We start from the raw sequence: 18,175 nt of genomic DNA on the forward strand, positions 1-18,175 counted from the left end.
CGTCTGAAAAATAAAACATTTATGCGCTGGGTTACTTTCCACAGGCTGAAAGTGTTCCATTTCTGATGTGATACAGTGACGATGTGTCAGCAGCCTAAAGCCTAGTCTTGATGCGGCTGACCAGGGAGTCTTTATCCTCTGTTGTTTCATCTGGACAACGCTCTCACCACACAAGCACTTGTCTACAGTGTGCTTTCAGATAACTTTAATGAGGAACTGTTCCAGGAGCCAATTAAATGGCCTGCTAAAATTTTAAAACCGCGAGTCCTGTTCTAAAATAAGAATGAGTTCTTCAAACTGCTGATAGCAGCAAAACCGCCAACTGCAATTCATGCTCTGACATTTCTACCGCTCCTCTGGCCTTGACCCTTCACAGTGTTGACACGTATGACTGAGCCGCGATACGTCCAAACTGTCCTCATACATAAAATGAAAAGTCCCCTTAGCTTGTGAATGGGGACCAGGGCAAATGGATGGGCTGCAAATGGGCTGTTTGGGCATAGAAGGATGGCCTCCCCTCAGACGGGCTCTTTAGACAGTGGTGGAGGGAGCAGCTCTAATATGACTGGAAATTGCAGTGTGCTTGGATGCATGCCAGCGCTGATGAATTATAATGGTCAGGCCGAGGTACGAGCACCTTGGCTCCCATATTGGCCGCGTTTCCCAAAGTGGTGACAGAACATTGCCCGAAATGACATCGGTTATCCTACGGCACATTTTATGGTGTATGCTCCTGGAGGCCATTCACATGCATTAATGTGGGTGCTGTTCACAGAAATGCTCTCTGAGATTTTAGCATGCCCCATGGCAGCTAATTATTCTCAATTTACTATAAGTGGGTCAGTGTTCTCAGGAGGGGGACCCGATAAGACAAGGCACAGGTGGACACTTTGCCCAGGCAGGGAGAAAGGGAAATATCCTCGGCCTCAACAAATGCCTAAGCTAGTTATTACATTCTGAAATTCTGGCAGCCTCAAATCCGGGCTAATTCCAGGAAGAGAGTGAAAGGAATTTGATAGGCCTTCCTTCGCTTTGTATCGTTGGTGTGAATTTCAGCAAATACACACAGTTCCCCAAACGCTGCCTTAAGACCGCCTTGGATCATCCTAAGAACAGCCTACAGAGGCTTCTGTACAAGAAAGCACTGAGGCTCATGGAGACAGTGGCACAAAGGGGCTGTGAATCGATAACAATGTTAGTGCAGATATGAGATGAAAAGTTCTCAAATGCACCCTGACTGGTGTGGGTTCACACAGGGATAAGGTCAGAATAAATCCATATAAAGTTCCTTCACTGACAATGGGGTCTACAGACCACTGAATAAGACCATTCATTTCGCTCTGCCTCAATTAAAACACAGATGGACTTGAAACTACAATGGATAATAGCAATCAGGCTTTAACAAAGGCATTATCGAGAATGCTTTGTGGAGAGCCTCGAGTCTTTATAACCCTCCAAGGTCAACAAATAAAATGTAGCAACTGTATATGTGCTCCCTTCTCTTCTTGAAATATAATAACAGTCGTCAGGGAAATGTTGAAGTGGAAGATTTGGCTCTGAGCAAGGGAAGAGATTTAGTCTTGTACAATCAGTTTTTATTTGGCTTTTATGTTTTTTGCCTGTGCCGCATGTCTTTTTCTCTTTGATAAAACTAAATGAGCAATGTTTCGCCTTATTGGAAATCAGCTGAGGATAAGGTCAGGGTTTTAATTGAGGGTTTTTTTCAGTAAGATGTGCCAAACCAAACAAAAATCTTTCATGTCAGATTTTGACGCTTGGTGCTGCGTTAACAAATCTGTATATTCTGAAGCAGAGGATCCTAGCAGATTACATGGAAAATCAGTTGAGGATTACAGTAAATCTGGGTGAAGGTACATTTTAGAAAGGGATGAAGTCCTCATGACAACACAAGAAATGATGCCAATGACAACAGCTAAATTGGGCTGTTTCCAGCATTCCCTCTGCTGTTCGCTATGACACAGATCTCAGGCAAGAGATGCACTCCAAGTATGTGATGTGCATAATTCATGTGATCTGTACAGACAAGCAGTCCAAATATCTAAATAACTTCCAAACTGAGCTCTTTATCAAAGCGTTCCCCGTTTGCTACTGGTAGGTGGCCTGTCGTTAGCTTCAAAGCTTGTGCTGCCTTCAGCTGCATGCGTCGAGAATAATGTTGCATAAGCAAGTCTAATGTTCAGACATTAAATCTCCAAAGACGCGAGGCATGTTCACATGGCACTACCAATGCCATGCTTTCAGTGGCAGGTCCTAGTTGAACAGCCGTCAGCGCTCTTTGGATTGATGCTGACCTACATCCAAATGCTTAGGACATTGTTTTAAATGCACTCAAACTATACATTCCAGCAGAGACCACACTGGCACTGGAGTACACATTAATCTCATCCATTTCAGAAGGAAAACATGGATTTAGGCTTCTGGAGCTGAATTCTGATCAACCGCTTGAATGAGGGAATAAAAACATGGTATAATATTTCAAACCCACTGAGCCCCTGACATCCAAGACAGTTGAATATGAATCATATTTGGGTCACAGTTCAGCAGTCATATCTCTTGATTCAGCAAAAGGAAAATTCAATATAATGTCTAACTCCTTTGTAATGAGGGGGAGGAGTGCTGCTGTTTGTCTGTGTTGAACAACAACATCTGCTGTCATCAGAAGGCAAATGTCCAGTGTGTCCTCAGGTGCTTTTAGAGTGCTAATCCACTCCAATCTCCCCGCCACCAGTCGCCCTAATCACTCCTCTGCCAGGCGAGAGGCGGTCACTCCGTGACTGACGTCTCCCTTGTTCTCGCGCAGAAAGGGGGGGGGGGGGGGGGTTGGGGGGCTGGTGGTGGGAGGGGAAAGGGCTGAATTCTAAATGGCTCACTCAGTCCCCGGTGTACGGCTGCTGCCGATGCTATTTCTGCCAGAGAGACTCAGGCTACTTGGTTATGATAATTTGCAGGAAGATGGACCTGTCAGAGGTTGGACTGTGCCACGTTACAAGGGGAAATGGTTAATGAAAAGCAGGGAGCCTCCATGAAGGAGGTGGATGGTGAATTATCAAAATTAATGAGGTGGCTGCTTTCTCTATATTAATTACAGGGAGAAATAATGATGCCAGTGTCAGAGGGCCGTTCACTACGTACGGGCGGAAGGAGCACAGCAGGCTGGCCACAGGCAACTTTCATTAATATCTTAGGGGCTCGCAAAGCCCTGTCATCCGTTATCTATTTTTATTAGCTGCTGTACCCGTTTAATTATATGCAAGTCTCAATTAAAATTAAAATGAGCAAGAGCAATAATACGTGAGCCAGATTAAAACAAAGTAAGTTCGGAATAAAATAATCAGATATGCATATGCTGAAATCATTCTTTTAATGCCATGCAAAGGAGCGGCTGCTGAGGCCGAGTTAATCACAGGGTGCCTACATGTTTTCCCAATGTTGGATGGGTGACCATGCCCTGAGCAAACCAACTCTGTGGGGATTTTTTTTATGAATGGACTTTGCAATCTCAATTACAAGCAGTTAACTGGCGAAGAGAGCTGGTGCAGCAGTTCGTATGTTCCTTCCCCCATAGATTAATATTTCCGGTGATGCAACATGACATGCAATTTAAGGGAGAGGCAGTGGAACAAATTCCTTGCCTGTAGCTTGATCGAATATTTGAGGGATTTCTGCTGCTGACAAAAAAACTATTCACAATGCAATCTCGCCCCTGGTACTCTCAAAACCGACTCATTTTTATTTGGAATATTTTGGGGGACATGATTAAATACCTGACTTCAGAACAGCCAAGAGGCAGAGCACAAAACCATCATTCTTTTTCATGAAAATTGCCATCATTGGACTACAACAGATATTTACATACGCCTGAGCACTTGCTTACTGTATGACCCCATACGCCTGAAATAGGCATGGAAACAGCTTTTGAGATTTATACTTGTGGAAAATAACACTCTTTCAACATGGGTGTTTCCGCGACTGCTTCATGTGTGATAACTGTTATTAATGGCAACTGGTAATCATTGCCCGGAAACACACGAGTGGCCAACAGAGACACGCTCACGCTCACCACCTTGATCTTCCACATTTCTCATTATCCAAATGCTGCACAATGTCTTTGCCACTATATACTCTTCTATAAACCTCTCTCATTTGTAGTCAGCCGGGTGTTTTTTTGGCAACAGTGTTACACCAAGGCTACTGCTCCCAGTAGAGGAGGAGGCGGAGGTGTTGATTTGGCCCTCAGAGGGGCAGCTACCAGTGGAGACCTGACAGTGTTGATTTGGCCCTCAGAGGGGTCGCTACCAGTTGGGACCTGACACCCAGGTGGCCCACTCCTCACTGCACCTAGCTGGGTCTCAGGCAGACTCAACTGGCTGGTTGACACTTCAGACAGACTTTTGAAGCAAAATAAAAATGTGTGTTTATCAGTGTGTGTGTGTGTGTGTGTGTGTGTGTGTGTGTGTGTGTGTGTGTGTGTCTACTGGGGGCTGAGTATGTGTTCATGTTTCTAACACTCGGGGACTGTCGATTTTAATATTCTTTTGCGCATGGCTAAATGGCAGGCTCCCTGGGGTAACGCAGAGCTTTTGTAATGCCACCCCAAATTTAAATAGCAGCAAAGACATAAGCTTAACAATATGAATCTCATAACTGAAAATCACATCCACAGTGCAACTCTGCACTTTATTAAAAATGTCTCCAAGTTTTTCATATTTTCTCAAGCATATTGCCAAGTGTCAGTATACCTAACCCTCCGAACTTCATAAAGTTATCATGAGCCTTTACTGGTAGGAAGAAAATGGAAAAACAAACAAAAAAGTAAACCAATCCACTAGGCACTTGTCCACATGGTGGAACAGACGGATGAGTGTTTTTATTGAAGCTGAAAGTTGGGAACCAAATAAATGTGTTCTAGTCTATCAGCAGAGAGACGGATAGAGAGAGGGAAAGAGGGACTGGAATAGAGATACAGATAGAGAGAGGGAGAGAGAGAGATTGGAATAGAGAGACCAGGAGAGATGGAGGAAATGAGAAGAGAAAAAAAGTGAGGAGAGGGAGTGAAAAGAGAACTTGAAAACTTGAGAGAGAAAAAGAACTTGCTGGAAACTATATGAAGCAAAAATAATATTGCTTCAACTCTGTTTTTTCAGAGGAGAAAATACCTAGAAGTTAAGAAAGACAACATTTTCAACGCCCTGGATAGTCAGTGGAGTAGTATAATTATGTTATATTTCCTTATTTGTTTTGACATTTTGAATGGGACTTACCTTTGGGATGCCAAGGGTCGGTGAACTCATACTTCCCCATGCCCACAGTCCGAAGCATCTGCAGGCCCTTACTCCCCTCTGCAGGGGGGAGTGGCACGGGCGGGGCGGGGGGCTGCAACACAGCCTGGCCGTTAGTGAGTAGGGTGGCGGTGGGCATGCAGGATGCAGGCGGCACCATGGGGTTGGGCATGTGGCCGTTGCCAACCACGGTGTGAACGGGGTGGGCCACCTGACAGACGCCCGTCATGGGGGACATGGTGATGGGCGGCTGGTTATGTGCGTTGAGCACCATGTTGGCCAGGGGCTGCCCCGGATTCTGGGGCATCTGGTAGTGGGCACTCATGAGCGGGTGAGGCGGGGGCACCGGCAGCGTGGGGGTCACCCCGATGATGGGGGCCTGCACTGTCACACCCTGGCTGTAGGCTGGAGCGTGGGGCATCCCGTAGGAGTGGGCCAGGAAGCTGGGCTGGCTCACCGTGACCACTGGAGGCCAGAGAGGCCCTGGGGGGGGAGAGGGGGAGAGGGGGAGAGGGGTTATCATCACCACAGCACCTTACCAGGGCCACAGACTGAGATAAATACACAAAACACTGAAGATGATAAGAGCTCAACAGTATACCATGCAGGGGTGATATGAGCCCATATATTATGCATGCTGCTCCTTGTATTTACATTTTCAACATTAAACTCCATTTCTACGCCACCACATCATATGACCTCAGGAGCTGCCCTGTTCCCCACGTGAGTGGTGAACGCATTCAATCTAAAAATAACCATCCACTGTGGATGTATTGCCTTAGACGTGGGTGACCCTGAAGGTCCTCATCCAAATCAACTGCAGCTTACAGATTCAGTGAACCAGTAATGTTAGCCTAGCACTTTGTCTGAGTTCATTTGCAAATGCTTGTGAGTACGCCTGTGCGTGTACATCTCACACTGAGTGTGTCTGAGTGTGTGTGTGTGTGTGTGTGTGTGTGTCTGTGTGTGTGTGTGTCTGTGTGTGTGTGTGTGTGTGTGTGTGTCTGTGTGTGTGTGTGTGTGTGTCTGTGTGTGTGTGTGTCTGTGTCTCTGTGTGTCTGTGTGTCTGTGTGTAAGTGTATGTGCGTGTATGTGTGTGTATGTGTGTGCATGTATGTTTGTGTGTTTGTATGTGTGAACGTTTATGTATGTGTGTATGGATGTGTGTGTGTGTATGTGTGTGTGCCTGTAGGAATGCCAGGAGCTGAAGAATCATTACTGATGAGTGCTTCCTAATGGGAATTCTGCCGCATTACGGAGGGAAAGCTAACTATTCATATCAACAAGCAGCCATATTGAACTCTTGCCCACACTTTTCTTATGGCCCATAATGCTTTCCTCTGTGAAAAATAAAATGGCAGAAATCATTTATTTTTCAATGTCAACCAATTAATGACAATGCATTAGGAGTGAAATGACACATCCATTGTCAAGCAGTGGTCCAGGCTGTCTGGCTGGCAGTAAACTGCAGATGTGGCTGTTCAGGCTCCACAGCCAACAGTGCAAACAGATTGCAGCACATGCCATGATATATTAATACTTGACTACGAGTGAACAGCAATGTACTCTGTAAAAGGTGTAGAAAGCTACAGAAATGGCTGCATTTAAAATCTACACTTACAAAACAGCATGGGATCCAGAATAGTGCTATAATACTTAAATACCACCATTTCATTTTCACAAGCCAAAGCTAACAGCCATCTTGAATCTTCCCGTGTGTGTGAGGTACCTGTGCGGTCTTTCTCCCGCATCTGTTTGATGGGTGGCTCGTCTGTCTCCCATGGAGTGGACTGGTTGATGGGTGTCTGCCCCCAGCGCACCCCGGAGCCCAGGACCTGCCCTTGAGCCTGGCTCTCCCCTGCGGGCAGCCCGGGCACCTGGTGGAACATGAGAAGAGTGGGCAGGGTAAACATCACAGAGCATGGTTTTAATGACAAGCCACATCCGCAGCTCCTCTCCTCTCCGACGGCAGACACGGGTACATCATTTAGCTTTGTTAATATTCTATTCCACTCTGTCTTTTAATTACGCAGCCTGTTCTAGATTAGTGCCATCAATAATGTACACAAACCCAAGGTCGGCACTCAGCACTCTGACTTGGCGAAAGAAAGCCTGATCTATATAGAGAGCATTTTACTAATTAATTCTTATCTGCCTCACATTGACTGCAAATCAAGGGGGAACAGTAATCTCAAAAAAGTACAGGAGGGGGAAAAAAAGTAATTTCCAAATGACTGGAGGGAAGTGAACAGAAAAGAGAAAAAGTTATTTTGACCTTACTGCCGGAGATACCACAAAGGAGCGTTCTACTATAAGGCGAGAGTGAAATTGTGTAACTGAGGTAGCAGAGCTCTGTTCTAGAATAGCGATAAGGACGCCACGGCTGTGTGCAGTGTGTCTTTAGCTTTTTCATATCAAGGCATGACATCCATGCAATATCCCAACTATTAAGAATGTTCATGTTTCATAATTGCCAGCAAAACATTTCCATCCTGGCCTACTGTACTATTTTTCATCTAAATTGGCTGGTAAAGTCATGCATTGCCGTTATCTAAATCCACTAAACACACAAGAATTTCTCTTCTGTTCTGGCAGTTTGGGTGAAACAGACTAAATCTGAAACAATGAGAGTCCATTGAGCATCCACTGTGGCCAGGCTGAAGACTCCATTAGCTTGTTTTCTAGTCAAATGCCTGTAAGGAGCCTTTGGCGTCTCACAGAAATGGCTGGGGGCATTTGAAACTCTTTCTGATGGATGGGAGAAAGGCTGTGTCAGGCGAGGCTGCTGGAGCCGGCAGGCTGTTCAACATGCACCCAAACCTTAGCGACTTATCAGAGACTAAAGGGGGGACTGGATGGCTGGAAGAACAATAGCCAAGCACCAGTGGAGCCGATAGGAAATAGCTTTATGGGTAAAAGTGCTGCCAATCGTTTTTTTTTTAAAAGCCACCGGAAGACTGCTCTGACAGGAGAAATCCACTGCAGCCACCTCTGGAGACGCACTTCACGTTATCTCACTCCAGAGGAAGCTTTGTCACCGCAGAGACGCACGCAGCTGCCACCGAAAGCCCGTCTCCGCTTGTTTGGGAAAGCAAGAAACCCCACATTCAAGGCCAGCTGTTAAGTGTGTGCTTTACAGGCAGAGTGAGCAAATCCGTCCTACAGATCCTCACCTCGCATCTCTCCCAATGCTCATTTGCAACCTGTACAGATGTGGCTCTACGCGAGCTGGTGTGACAAAAGCATCAAACCCATGGGAATAAACACTGGCTGAGGCAAGAATACATTGTGCTTGGGCTTCTGTGGGATTTAGGAGCATAGTGCATGAAAGTAAGATCCTAGGTAAATACTGGTTTGGATTCTGTGATTACTGGCAAGGTGACGTGATCTGAAAAAGTGAAGTAAGGAATGCTAATATAAAACCACTGAGGCAGTTACTAAAAAACAGCTTGCTGCACTACAAGACTTAATTAAAAATGTGTGTGTGAATAGATATTAACTCATTTAAATGTACAGATTGCTGAAGCGGCATTGCAGCCTCAATTGAAGGCTAATGCATGTGAATGTATGTCCTACTGCAAAAAAACACCTTCAGGAGAGGATGGGTGAAATATGAGCCAGAGGACAAAAGAGGAGCCATCTTAAGATCCTTTGTGTGGAAACAAAAATAACCAACAATAACAAACAGGCAAGCTGATTAATTGCAATAATTACAGTTCCTGTGTTTACAATGCCTAAGGACACTGAAGTCACACAAAAAATTGAAACATAAAATGACAAAAGTGTATGAAAGTCTGGTTAGGTGGAAAAGCTAATAATGGCCTTTAGCAAAGTCTGTGACATGAGCAATGGGTCACTATTGCAAAAGTGAACCACAGGGTTGAATGTGTTCACTAGTGATGTCTAACAAGCTTAAGTGCATCGTGCGAGACTTGAGCTATTTTCATTGCATAATTTTCACACATTTGGGACTAAGGGCCACACATTGTAAGGCAATAATGGTTCCATCCCCCAGGCATTACAAAGAAGAGCGAAGATCAGTTAACACCGGGACAATCAGCTTTATATCAATTCTGAGGGGAAAACTGGCCTAAACTTTTAGGTGGAATCTACTTTTCTTAAAACTCTGAGGATATTTCCCTGATGACGAAGTTGCTGTTTAATACATTCTCTGAAAAGTGCCTAAACAAAGTGCAACACGCTGCAGTCGGTCAGAATATTGCTTTGCGTACCATTCAATGCTAACAAAAATAAAAAAAGTAAAAAAAGTAAGAGGCTGAACCTGTCTCAGCACCTTCAGAGTAGCACTTCAGCGACAAATCACAACAGCAATTTAAGGCTAATTGCTGTTTAAAAGCGAGGGAGTTTGTTTTGATGGGACCCTCACTGTGTGAGATGCTGTTGTTGTCTGACGCTCGTGTCCCGACAGGAAGAGGGCGGCGCTAGTGATGGGAGATTAAAGTGCCGGAGTAGCTAGCGGATGAATATTCAGCGGGCAGACAAACAGAGTCTCTCCGCCTGCCTCCATCACCTCTGCATCTTAATGCCCCAAGACAGGAGGGGCACTCAGCGCACTCCGCTGGCGTCTGGGTCAACTACGGTCAACGCAGCAGATTAAACAGGCAGCCGCCCCACTCTCATCCGGCTCACACACACAGCTAGTGCCAGATTTGGTTTGGTTTTTTACCCCCTTCTCTTGCTTTGGATTTATATCTCCCTCTCCGTCTCTTCCTCTCTCTCTCCTGCTGTTTCACTCACGCATTCACTTCCTCCTTTGTCTTCCCAACCCCCTCAACACCCAGACTTTTCACTCGCCATCACCCCCACACGCACATCAGAAACAGCCAACGCCTCATGGAGCAGCTACCTGCTTTGATCATTGAAATCACGTGGGTAAGAAAATGACTTGAGTTCAGCTAAATATTCCTTATCTGTGTCTGTCTTCCCTTTTGAGTGTAGTCCTCAGGGATCTCGCAAGTTGATCTTCCTAAAGAGACATGAGTGCCACTCTCCTACCGAAGCAGTGCCTGTTCAGTGGATTCTGGTTAGTGTGTCATGGTGGAGCATTTGCTATGTATGTAAATGCTACCTTTTGCGCAGAGAAATATTCATGATCTGCAGCGGTGTTTAAAATTCTGCCACGCGTCCTCGTCCTGCCAGTTCTGTCAAATGAAGCATGGCAGGCAGCAGCTGATCAGCGCCAGGTTCTCCATCTTTAATGGAGCGTCTCTGAAGGTGATGGACAAAAAAGCAGTGTGATATTCAACGTCAATACCACTCGCAGGAGTAGGAGTAGCACCGAGGGGGAATACGCCTGGCAGGTGGCAGGGGGCGTGACAAGAGGGGGAGGAAAAAGAAGACAAACGAGAGAGAGAGAGAGAGAGAGAGAGAGAGAGAGAGAGAGAGAGAGAGAGAGAGAGAGAGAGAGAGAGAGAGAGAGAGGGAGAGAATTTCAGGCATGATCTTGAGAAGGGCCTGTTCCATTGTGTTAATGAAGACCAAAGGGCTTGACATCTGGGCTGCTGGGGCCGGGTGAGATTCCAGATGCCGTCCCTGCAGAGCGTAATGAAGACGCCGCACAGACAGACAGACGGCTGAGTGCTGTCTGTGGTTAACCCCTTGATGACTTCATCTGCTACGGGACCAAGCTGATGTGATGACGAGGATGGCAGCAGGGCTCATGACAGGGGCAACACACAGGCCCGGAAGAGGGACACGCTGAGAGCCGAGACTAGAGCTCTTCTTCGCTCCAGAAGTACTGTGGGCTGGACAGAGAGAAGGGCTGGTGTCGAAAGAGGAGGCCACAGAACATTGGGTCTTAGTTTAGCCAGTGAACCTCCCTGAGGCAAAACCTTCTTTATTTGCAATTACCATTTGTTCCCACTCAGATATATTGCTATCTGATTTACATACAGAAATGCGTGTGCTTTTTTAATGTTTTTTTTTCATTCTTTTCTCTCTGACAGTGTCCATAACCTAGTATTAGCAAGTCAAATGTGTACATCAGAACACTCCTGAAATGATTACATAAGTGAGTTGGTTGGTTGGTTGGTTTGCGAGAGCTTCAGCAGCCTTTTAATATGTTTCCTCGGGCTAAAAGAAGTCATCTTTCACACCAGAGAGAGTAGGTGGTTGCATTACTGCTGCTGACCTGCTGTGGGCTTAGAACATGCCTCTGAGAAACAGCAAGAAATAAAGGAAAAGGAAAAAACAAAGTGACAACTAAAATGGACACAATTCACTACAGAATCCCTGCCAGCTGACCTGCTCGCTTTCAATTCACTCATGCTTTGCCCGCTGTGAAAGCCAAACGGCAAATATCCCTTTCTTCATTTTAGAGCTGTCCAGCAGTGTGCATTACAAGCTTGGCATTTGGATATTTTCTGCCCAGGTTAACTCTAGGCGGAATGCCATGTATGAAAATGTATTCATGAGGTTACTTGCATATGTGCTCACCATCAAGGGCAATCCAAAAGCAAGCGGTAGAGCAACCATTGGAAAATGGGGACAGATGAATTCCAAATTTGCATACATCATTTGCGCCATGCCCTGAGACACAGTATTTGTCCTTGAGAGCCGTCTGCTGTATCAGTGGTTTTATACATCAGACGATATTTCAAAGTCCCATGTTTGTCTTCCTCATATTGACTGCTGTTGTGCTTTCTGTTCAATCATGCCCTTGTTTATGTCTCCAGAGAACCACTCTATTTGCAACAGTAAGTTGCATTTCTTTAATTAATGTTTGTCTTGCCCATAATGTGTTCAGCACAAGGGCGTCTGTTTTGGTCGGAAAAACCTTCAGCAATGAGTGGCACTTGTTTCTGGTGATAACTCCGACCACTCAAAGCTCATAAAGAAAGCCTTTCCTTCTCCCCCCCCTCCTTCACCATATCTTCACAGACACCCTTCCCCCATCTCTCTATAGACACCCCCTCCCCCCTCTCTGTCTAAAGAAAGGCCTGGGCCTCCGGTGAGCGACTGAAAAGAAAATGTTGATCCATCATCTTTCCAGAGAAGCTCCTTTTGTTGAGAGGTCTCAGGGCCTCCTAGCGGTCTCCTGGCCTCCCACAAAACCACGACAGCAGAACCTTCCCTTTTCATCACTGTACTGTAGAGGGCTAACCGACAGAGATGGAGAGAGAGAGGAGGGGGGGAGGAGAAAAGAGAAAAAGAAAGAACGAATGAGCGGGGCCCTCCTGTCAGAGACAGTGGCTCTGCTCTTATGCGTGGTCAGGTTTTCACACAGAGCTCAAGGCCTTCTTTTGGCCCTCATCTTGCGCTCTTTTTGCTGACTTTCTCCATCTGAATCTGATGCCATAAAGGCTCCCAATCCCCTCCACCTTTTCAAATCCCCAACAAGCCCTAGGAGTCTACAAAGCCAGCCCACATCCAGGAATGACTGCCTGCTTATCCAGTGTCTTGTAGTTTCCATCATATTAGCACATCAATAACCGCTGAGAAACACATAGCTATACCACAGAATTCAACAAAAAGGTTTTGGTCAGACCCTAAAATCCACAAAGTCCACATCTGATTTCAAACATTCTCTTATCTATGCATGATGGACATTACTGATAGAAAAATGCTTATTATAATGCTCCTCTATTTGGGCCATGTAAAGTGCTCAGCAAATGGCGTGTGATGATCTGAAATTCAAATCATGGCTTCGTTGTTTGTCTTTTGGCTGCTTCTCAGTGCTTGTGTTGCCTGGTGCAGCCGGAGTAAATTGCGAGGAGGAAGCACTTTGCTGACGGACGGCGGATGGCACTCAGTGAGCTGCCAGAGAGGAGGAGTGGCAGGAGACAGGACACTCGCCCAGATACTTGATGAGCAGGTCCAAAGACCCGACAACAAGCAGAAGGAATGATGAAGGAGCAAATTTACAAGGCGCAAGGGTAACAAGTGTGTGTGTGCATGTGTGTGCCTGCGTGCGTGCCTGTGTGTGAGCCTGCGTGCGTGCGTGTGTGCGTGCGTGCAAGCATACATGTGTGTGTGTGTGTTTTCTGAGTGCAGACAATCTGTGTGTCATGTTCTCAAGAGTCCTTAAGGTGCTTGCAGTGTGCACCAAATGAAAGCAGTCAGTGATGAGATACTGCTTTAACAATGTTCATAATGTAGTTCAAATATGATGATTTCATTTGAACCAGAATAAGGCCCCATTACAACGTTGTGCTGGGTGTTCTTTATCGGCGTATGATTGTCTCCTAGTCACATACAAAAATTGAGGATAGGAGTTCCATGAGTTGAGGAGATTCTGAAAATGGTGACAATAAATGTCACTTCCTTTCCCTTCCATCTGACATATTCAGGCAGAGTGAGAGACTCATCAACATCATGTTTTCATGAAAGAAAAACACTGACTAGAGGGAAAACATACTCAATCCCCAAGCCAGCTGAATAGCAAACTGATCCATACATCACTTGAATCACCCGTCCAACAATGTCTCAAAATCAACATTCCTATCCCCAGAGCCTATTCACACAGCTCATACTTCTCCTACAGAGGAGAACACTCTAGAACACCCCCACAACACAGCCTCTGGGTTCTGATGATGTGCGCTTGTTTTTTTTCTATATGGCCAAGCATAATGGTAAACATAGCTATTCCCCCGGCAGCCAAATAACCTTGCAACATCAGGTGTTACAGAAACATTTCCTGCCATTTGAAAGCACTGATTGGAAAAAGAAGGGTACCTACTCCGAAGGCAAAGACATGGGCAAATGTCATATGCAAATCAATGACTCATTCGGAGTTCTCACAGCTATCATTAAAATGAGTTCAAAAATATTTGCACCGACTGCACAATATCCTACTGATCCTGTTCAAAAGCTAATGTCAATACAGCACGCAGGAAAATGGTCTCGGGCAGTCTAACATAATATTACAACAGAGAAGCATGTGTGTGTGTGTGTGTGTGTGTTTGTGTGGAGCCACCATTGTATGCACATGACTCAAAGACTCGAAAAGGAGAGATCCAAATTAAGAATAACACTCCGTTGGTCCCTAAGCTATTCATAATTTAGCATATATATTAACGATATCATTTGGCAGTTAAATGCCTCAGCAGAATGAATGACTTGTATTGACTGAGAGCCATGCAGCCCTCAAAACATGTAGCTCACATTGTTCAGCCCTTCACAGAACTCTGAGAGCCGATGCTAGACACAGGATGACAACGTAAAGGCTGAACAAGGCTGTGTGTCCCATGGGATAACTGTTAGCGTGATGTTTGAGCGTGCACCAGAGAGGCAGTGTCTCTGCTCAAAGCCCCATGTGTCACTACACATTCCTCCTGTTTGGGACACCACAGCTTGGTCATCATGTACATCAAGCTGGCCAACAGATTAGGTATGATTCCATACAATGTAGTGGCTGTGGCCAAATTCTTTAGTACACAATTGAACTGAATGTTAGCTTGTGGTTTCTTAAGGCTAACTATTCATCAATTCATTGCTAAAGCTACATTCCTTCTATTCTTAAAATTGTTAATACCTAAGAGTAGATCACATCTGATGTTTTTAGATGCTCGGCACAACGTGCTCTGGATCTTTCTATCTGACATTTCTTCAGGCATCTGCTAAAGCCCGCTTCCGTAGCACGGAGTGGAGGAGTTGTTCTTCTTGGACACAAATCAATAAGCAGACTTTGCTTTTCTTTATCAAAAGACTGCTTGTAGAGAAGATGACCAGCAGGGATATGATACAGGAAGGCCCTCAGCTGCAGGGCTTTTATGCTAGGGGGCAGAGCAGCTGACCCCCGGTGGGTGGCACAACAAAACAAACCTCGTCGGTGTCATCCAAAGAAAAGAGAGCACACCGCATATAAACGCCTAATAGACTTTATTTGCGACAAAGGTGCTACAGCCAAGTGATTACTTATGGTTACGGTTTTGAAAGGTCACTGATCTCCACTGAATAAATGCAATGAGGGCATGACAGATTGGCAATCACACAGAGAGTCAGTGTTGGAGAACACATCAGTGGACCTTGGAGCTGAATTACACTGAATCCTGAGACATGCAACAGGAGACGGCATGGCATGGATGTTGCTCATAGTTACAAACTAAAGAGAAAATCCAGAGATGAACATGCCAAACACCCACACACAATTAACACAAAACAACAGATCCATCTCTCGCTACAAAAGGCCAGTGACCTTCCTCGGGCCATCTATTAAAACACAAGCCGTGCAGAATGGAACACAATCAAACAACCAACACAGAAAGCAGAACTGTGGTGTTTTCACGCTGTGGAGGAGGCTGCGGTGAGGAGCGGGGAGCTGTGTGTGTGTGTGTGTCCGTGGCCATCGCTCTGGCCCTGCTATTACCTTTGAGTTGGAGGTGGTGGGGGGTGGGACGAGGCGCTTGCAGGAAAGCTCGCTGCTGGAGGTAGTGGTCGCCACGGTGACCGGCGTGGGCAGCAGGGACGGGATGACGGGCAGGGGGAGGAGTCCTGGGCGGTTGTTGCCGCCGCTAGGCACAGAGACTCCGCCTCCTGCACAGCCATTGGCCAGGCAACTGTTGATGTTGTTGTTGCCGGTGGCGACACCGGCCAGGGAGACGCAGCGCTCACGCCGCTCCCATGTCCCGCGGAAGTCCCTCTCGAAGCGCTGGTTGTGCCGCGACATCATCGAAACAGAGAGAGAGAGAGAGAGAGAGAGGCAGGGCTGGAGGCAGCTTCTCAGGAGGAACCAGGCTTTGCCTGAAACACAAACACAGACAACACAGGCAGAAAGTGAGCAGAGCGTGATTATAAAGACCACAGGTATCATCCTACAAAGACATGACATTGCAGATACATAGACATCCATGAATGTATAGAAATATTTAGCCTCCAGAGGAAGGTTAGAGCTAGAGGCTCGAGGAAGAGGAAATCAGGCCATCATCTCAGACAAGTAGAAACGACTGGTCGGTTTCTAAATACATTAGGTACATTTGAAGCCTTTGATGTGAACAAAAGACTACCAAGGTCACACGTATTTATTTCGGGCCCAATACCACTGATGTTGAGCGTGCTGTTGATAAGCCTCCCTCACTCTCCAGCAGCACAACCCATGACAGGCTTGAAAGGCGGACATAAAAAGCAATGAAAGCACTGTGGACTGTGAGGCCACCACTCAGACACAGAGAGAGAGAGAGAGAGAGAGAGAGAGAGAGAGAGAGAGAGAGAGAGAGAGAGAGAGAGAGAGAGAGAGAGAGACAGAGAGAGAGAGAAATATAAGAGTAATGCATTCCCAACTGAAAAAAACATAACCATGTATGATGACTCAGAGATCTATTGTCTTTGGGAGTGTACACAACATACAAATACTCACATATGAATCATCCATCATCATAAATGAAATATACTCTGAGCACAATGAAGATAGAGTGGCTGGAAGATGACCATGAACCACAGCAAAAAACTGGAATGATAACAACAATTAACAGATGTTCTTCAAAGGTCATTGAACATTAGCGCTTAAAAGGCACCCAGTGCAACTTTCGAGGCAAAAATAAACATTCAATTTCTAGTCTTTTTTACACAAAGTAAGTTTCAATAACTCCATACCATTACATATCGACATTCAAGAAGCAAAGATGAGACGTCGTTGTGTGGTGAGAACTGATAGAAAATCGTAAACAACAACAATCTTTATTTATTGGTGCCCCCAATAAATAAAGCAGGATTCCCCCCCCCCAGATAATTTGGAATACTACTGGAACTAGCACAGTTCAGAGGCTGTCCCTTCCATGATTAGATGAGTCAATTAGAGCAATAGTGAAGCTTCTGAGATAAGAGGCTCCCAAGGATAGTCAGCAATATTTCATTGTGGAGGTTTTTGGATGGATGTGATGAACTTGGAGCTGCTTATGCAATCTGTCCTCCTCCACAGGTGTCTAAGAGTCACAGAGCTGAGGCAGAAGCCTTACTGTCACCTGGAGAAGGAGATCGCTGTGATTTTGTGTCTGCACGGCTGACAGAGATAAAACAATGAGTTAGTAATCACTGAGTCAGAGTGGAATGGGAGCCATGCGTTCCATTAGAGACACGGAATAGTTTGCAGAGAGGAAATTAACACACGTGCATGGTCAGGCACAAGCTAGTGAGTGTGCACACACACACACACACCAAACACACACACACACACACACACACACACACCAAACACACCGACACACCCACTCACACACACCGAACACACCCACACACTTACTCACACACATCCATCCATTAGTCAGTTCTTCCTTTCTCACATCTGAAGTGGTAAAATAGAAAGGAAGATATTTTTAGATCCACTTCAGTTAGACCAAAATCAAAAAAAAAATACAAAGCCTGGCATATTCAGGCATCTTCTCTCGTTACCTCAGTTCAGTTACAGATTCATATGGAGAACAAATATAGAATCTCTACAAGGTTGTGGCTAGAGGATAAGGTACAGTGCTATCGAGTATTGTTTATTTAAGACACCCAGGAGATCTCTGAATCTATTGAATCTAATACACATAGCCCAGAAAGGAAAATAATTTGCCATGAATGAGTGGACCATTCGAGGCCCAATTATAAATAGCTGCAAGACAAGTCATCTACAAGCCAAGCCCACACATCTGTGTCGGTGAATGGAATACAGCGTTTGGATGGAGCAGTGGAATTAAATCTACTGTAAGGAAGGAGCTGAGGGGGGTATTGAACATGGTTCTGTACATGTCAAATAAACTCCACAGGGACTCCATATGCAAGTGAGTCTCAGGGCACTCTCGTGCATTCAAATTTTCTTTTCCTCAATCTCTCTTTTCCGACTTTTTCTTTTTACAACCCCATAGTGTTTTATCCAACAATCCAAATGACCCAATGGCATAAGCTCACGCCTGAGCGAGCACGCCCGTGATGCATGG

General features: G+C 45.6%; 1 protein-coding gene across 1 annotated transcript in view; it reads right to left on the bottom strand.

Annotated features, from left to right (window-relative positions):
• LOC308373966 (kelch-like protein 29) overlaps nucleotides 1-18,175 on the bottom strand; it is a 77,406-nt gene that overhangs the window by 37,975 nt on the left and 21,256 nt on the right. Inside the window, exons 3-5 of the mRNA XM_080849649.1 lie at nucleotides 15,628-16,001; nucleotides 7,030-7,177; nucleotides 5,283-5,783 (exon numbers count right to left, since the gene is read on the bottom strand). Coding sequence (XP_080705775.1) covers nucleotides 5,283-5,783; nucleotides 7,030-7,177; nucleotides 15,628-15,930 — 952 coding nt within the window. The 5' untranslated portion in view covers nucleotides 15,931-16,001. The remainder of the gene's footprint in view (nucleotides 1-5,282; nucleotides 5,784-7,029; nucleotides 7,178-15,627; nucleotides 16,002-18,175) is intronic.

This window comes from Sprattus sprattus (assembly GCF_963457725.1).
Source record: "Sprattus sprattus genome assembly, chromosome: 13".
In the NCBI taxonomy this organism is placed as follows: Eukaryota; Metazoa; Chordata; class Actinopteri; order Clupeiformes; family Clupeidae; genus Sprattus; species Sprattus sprattus.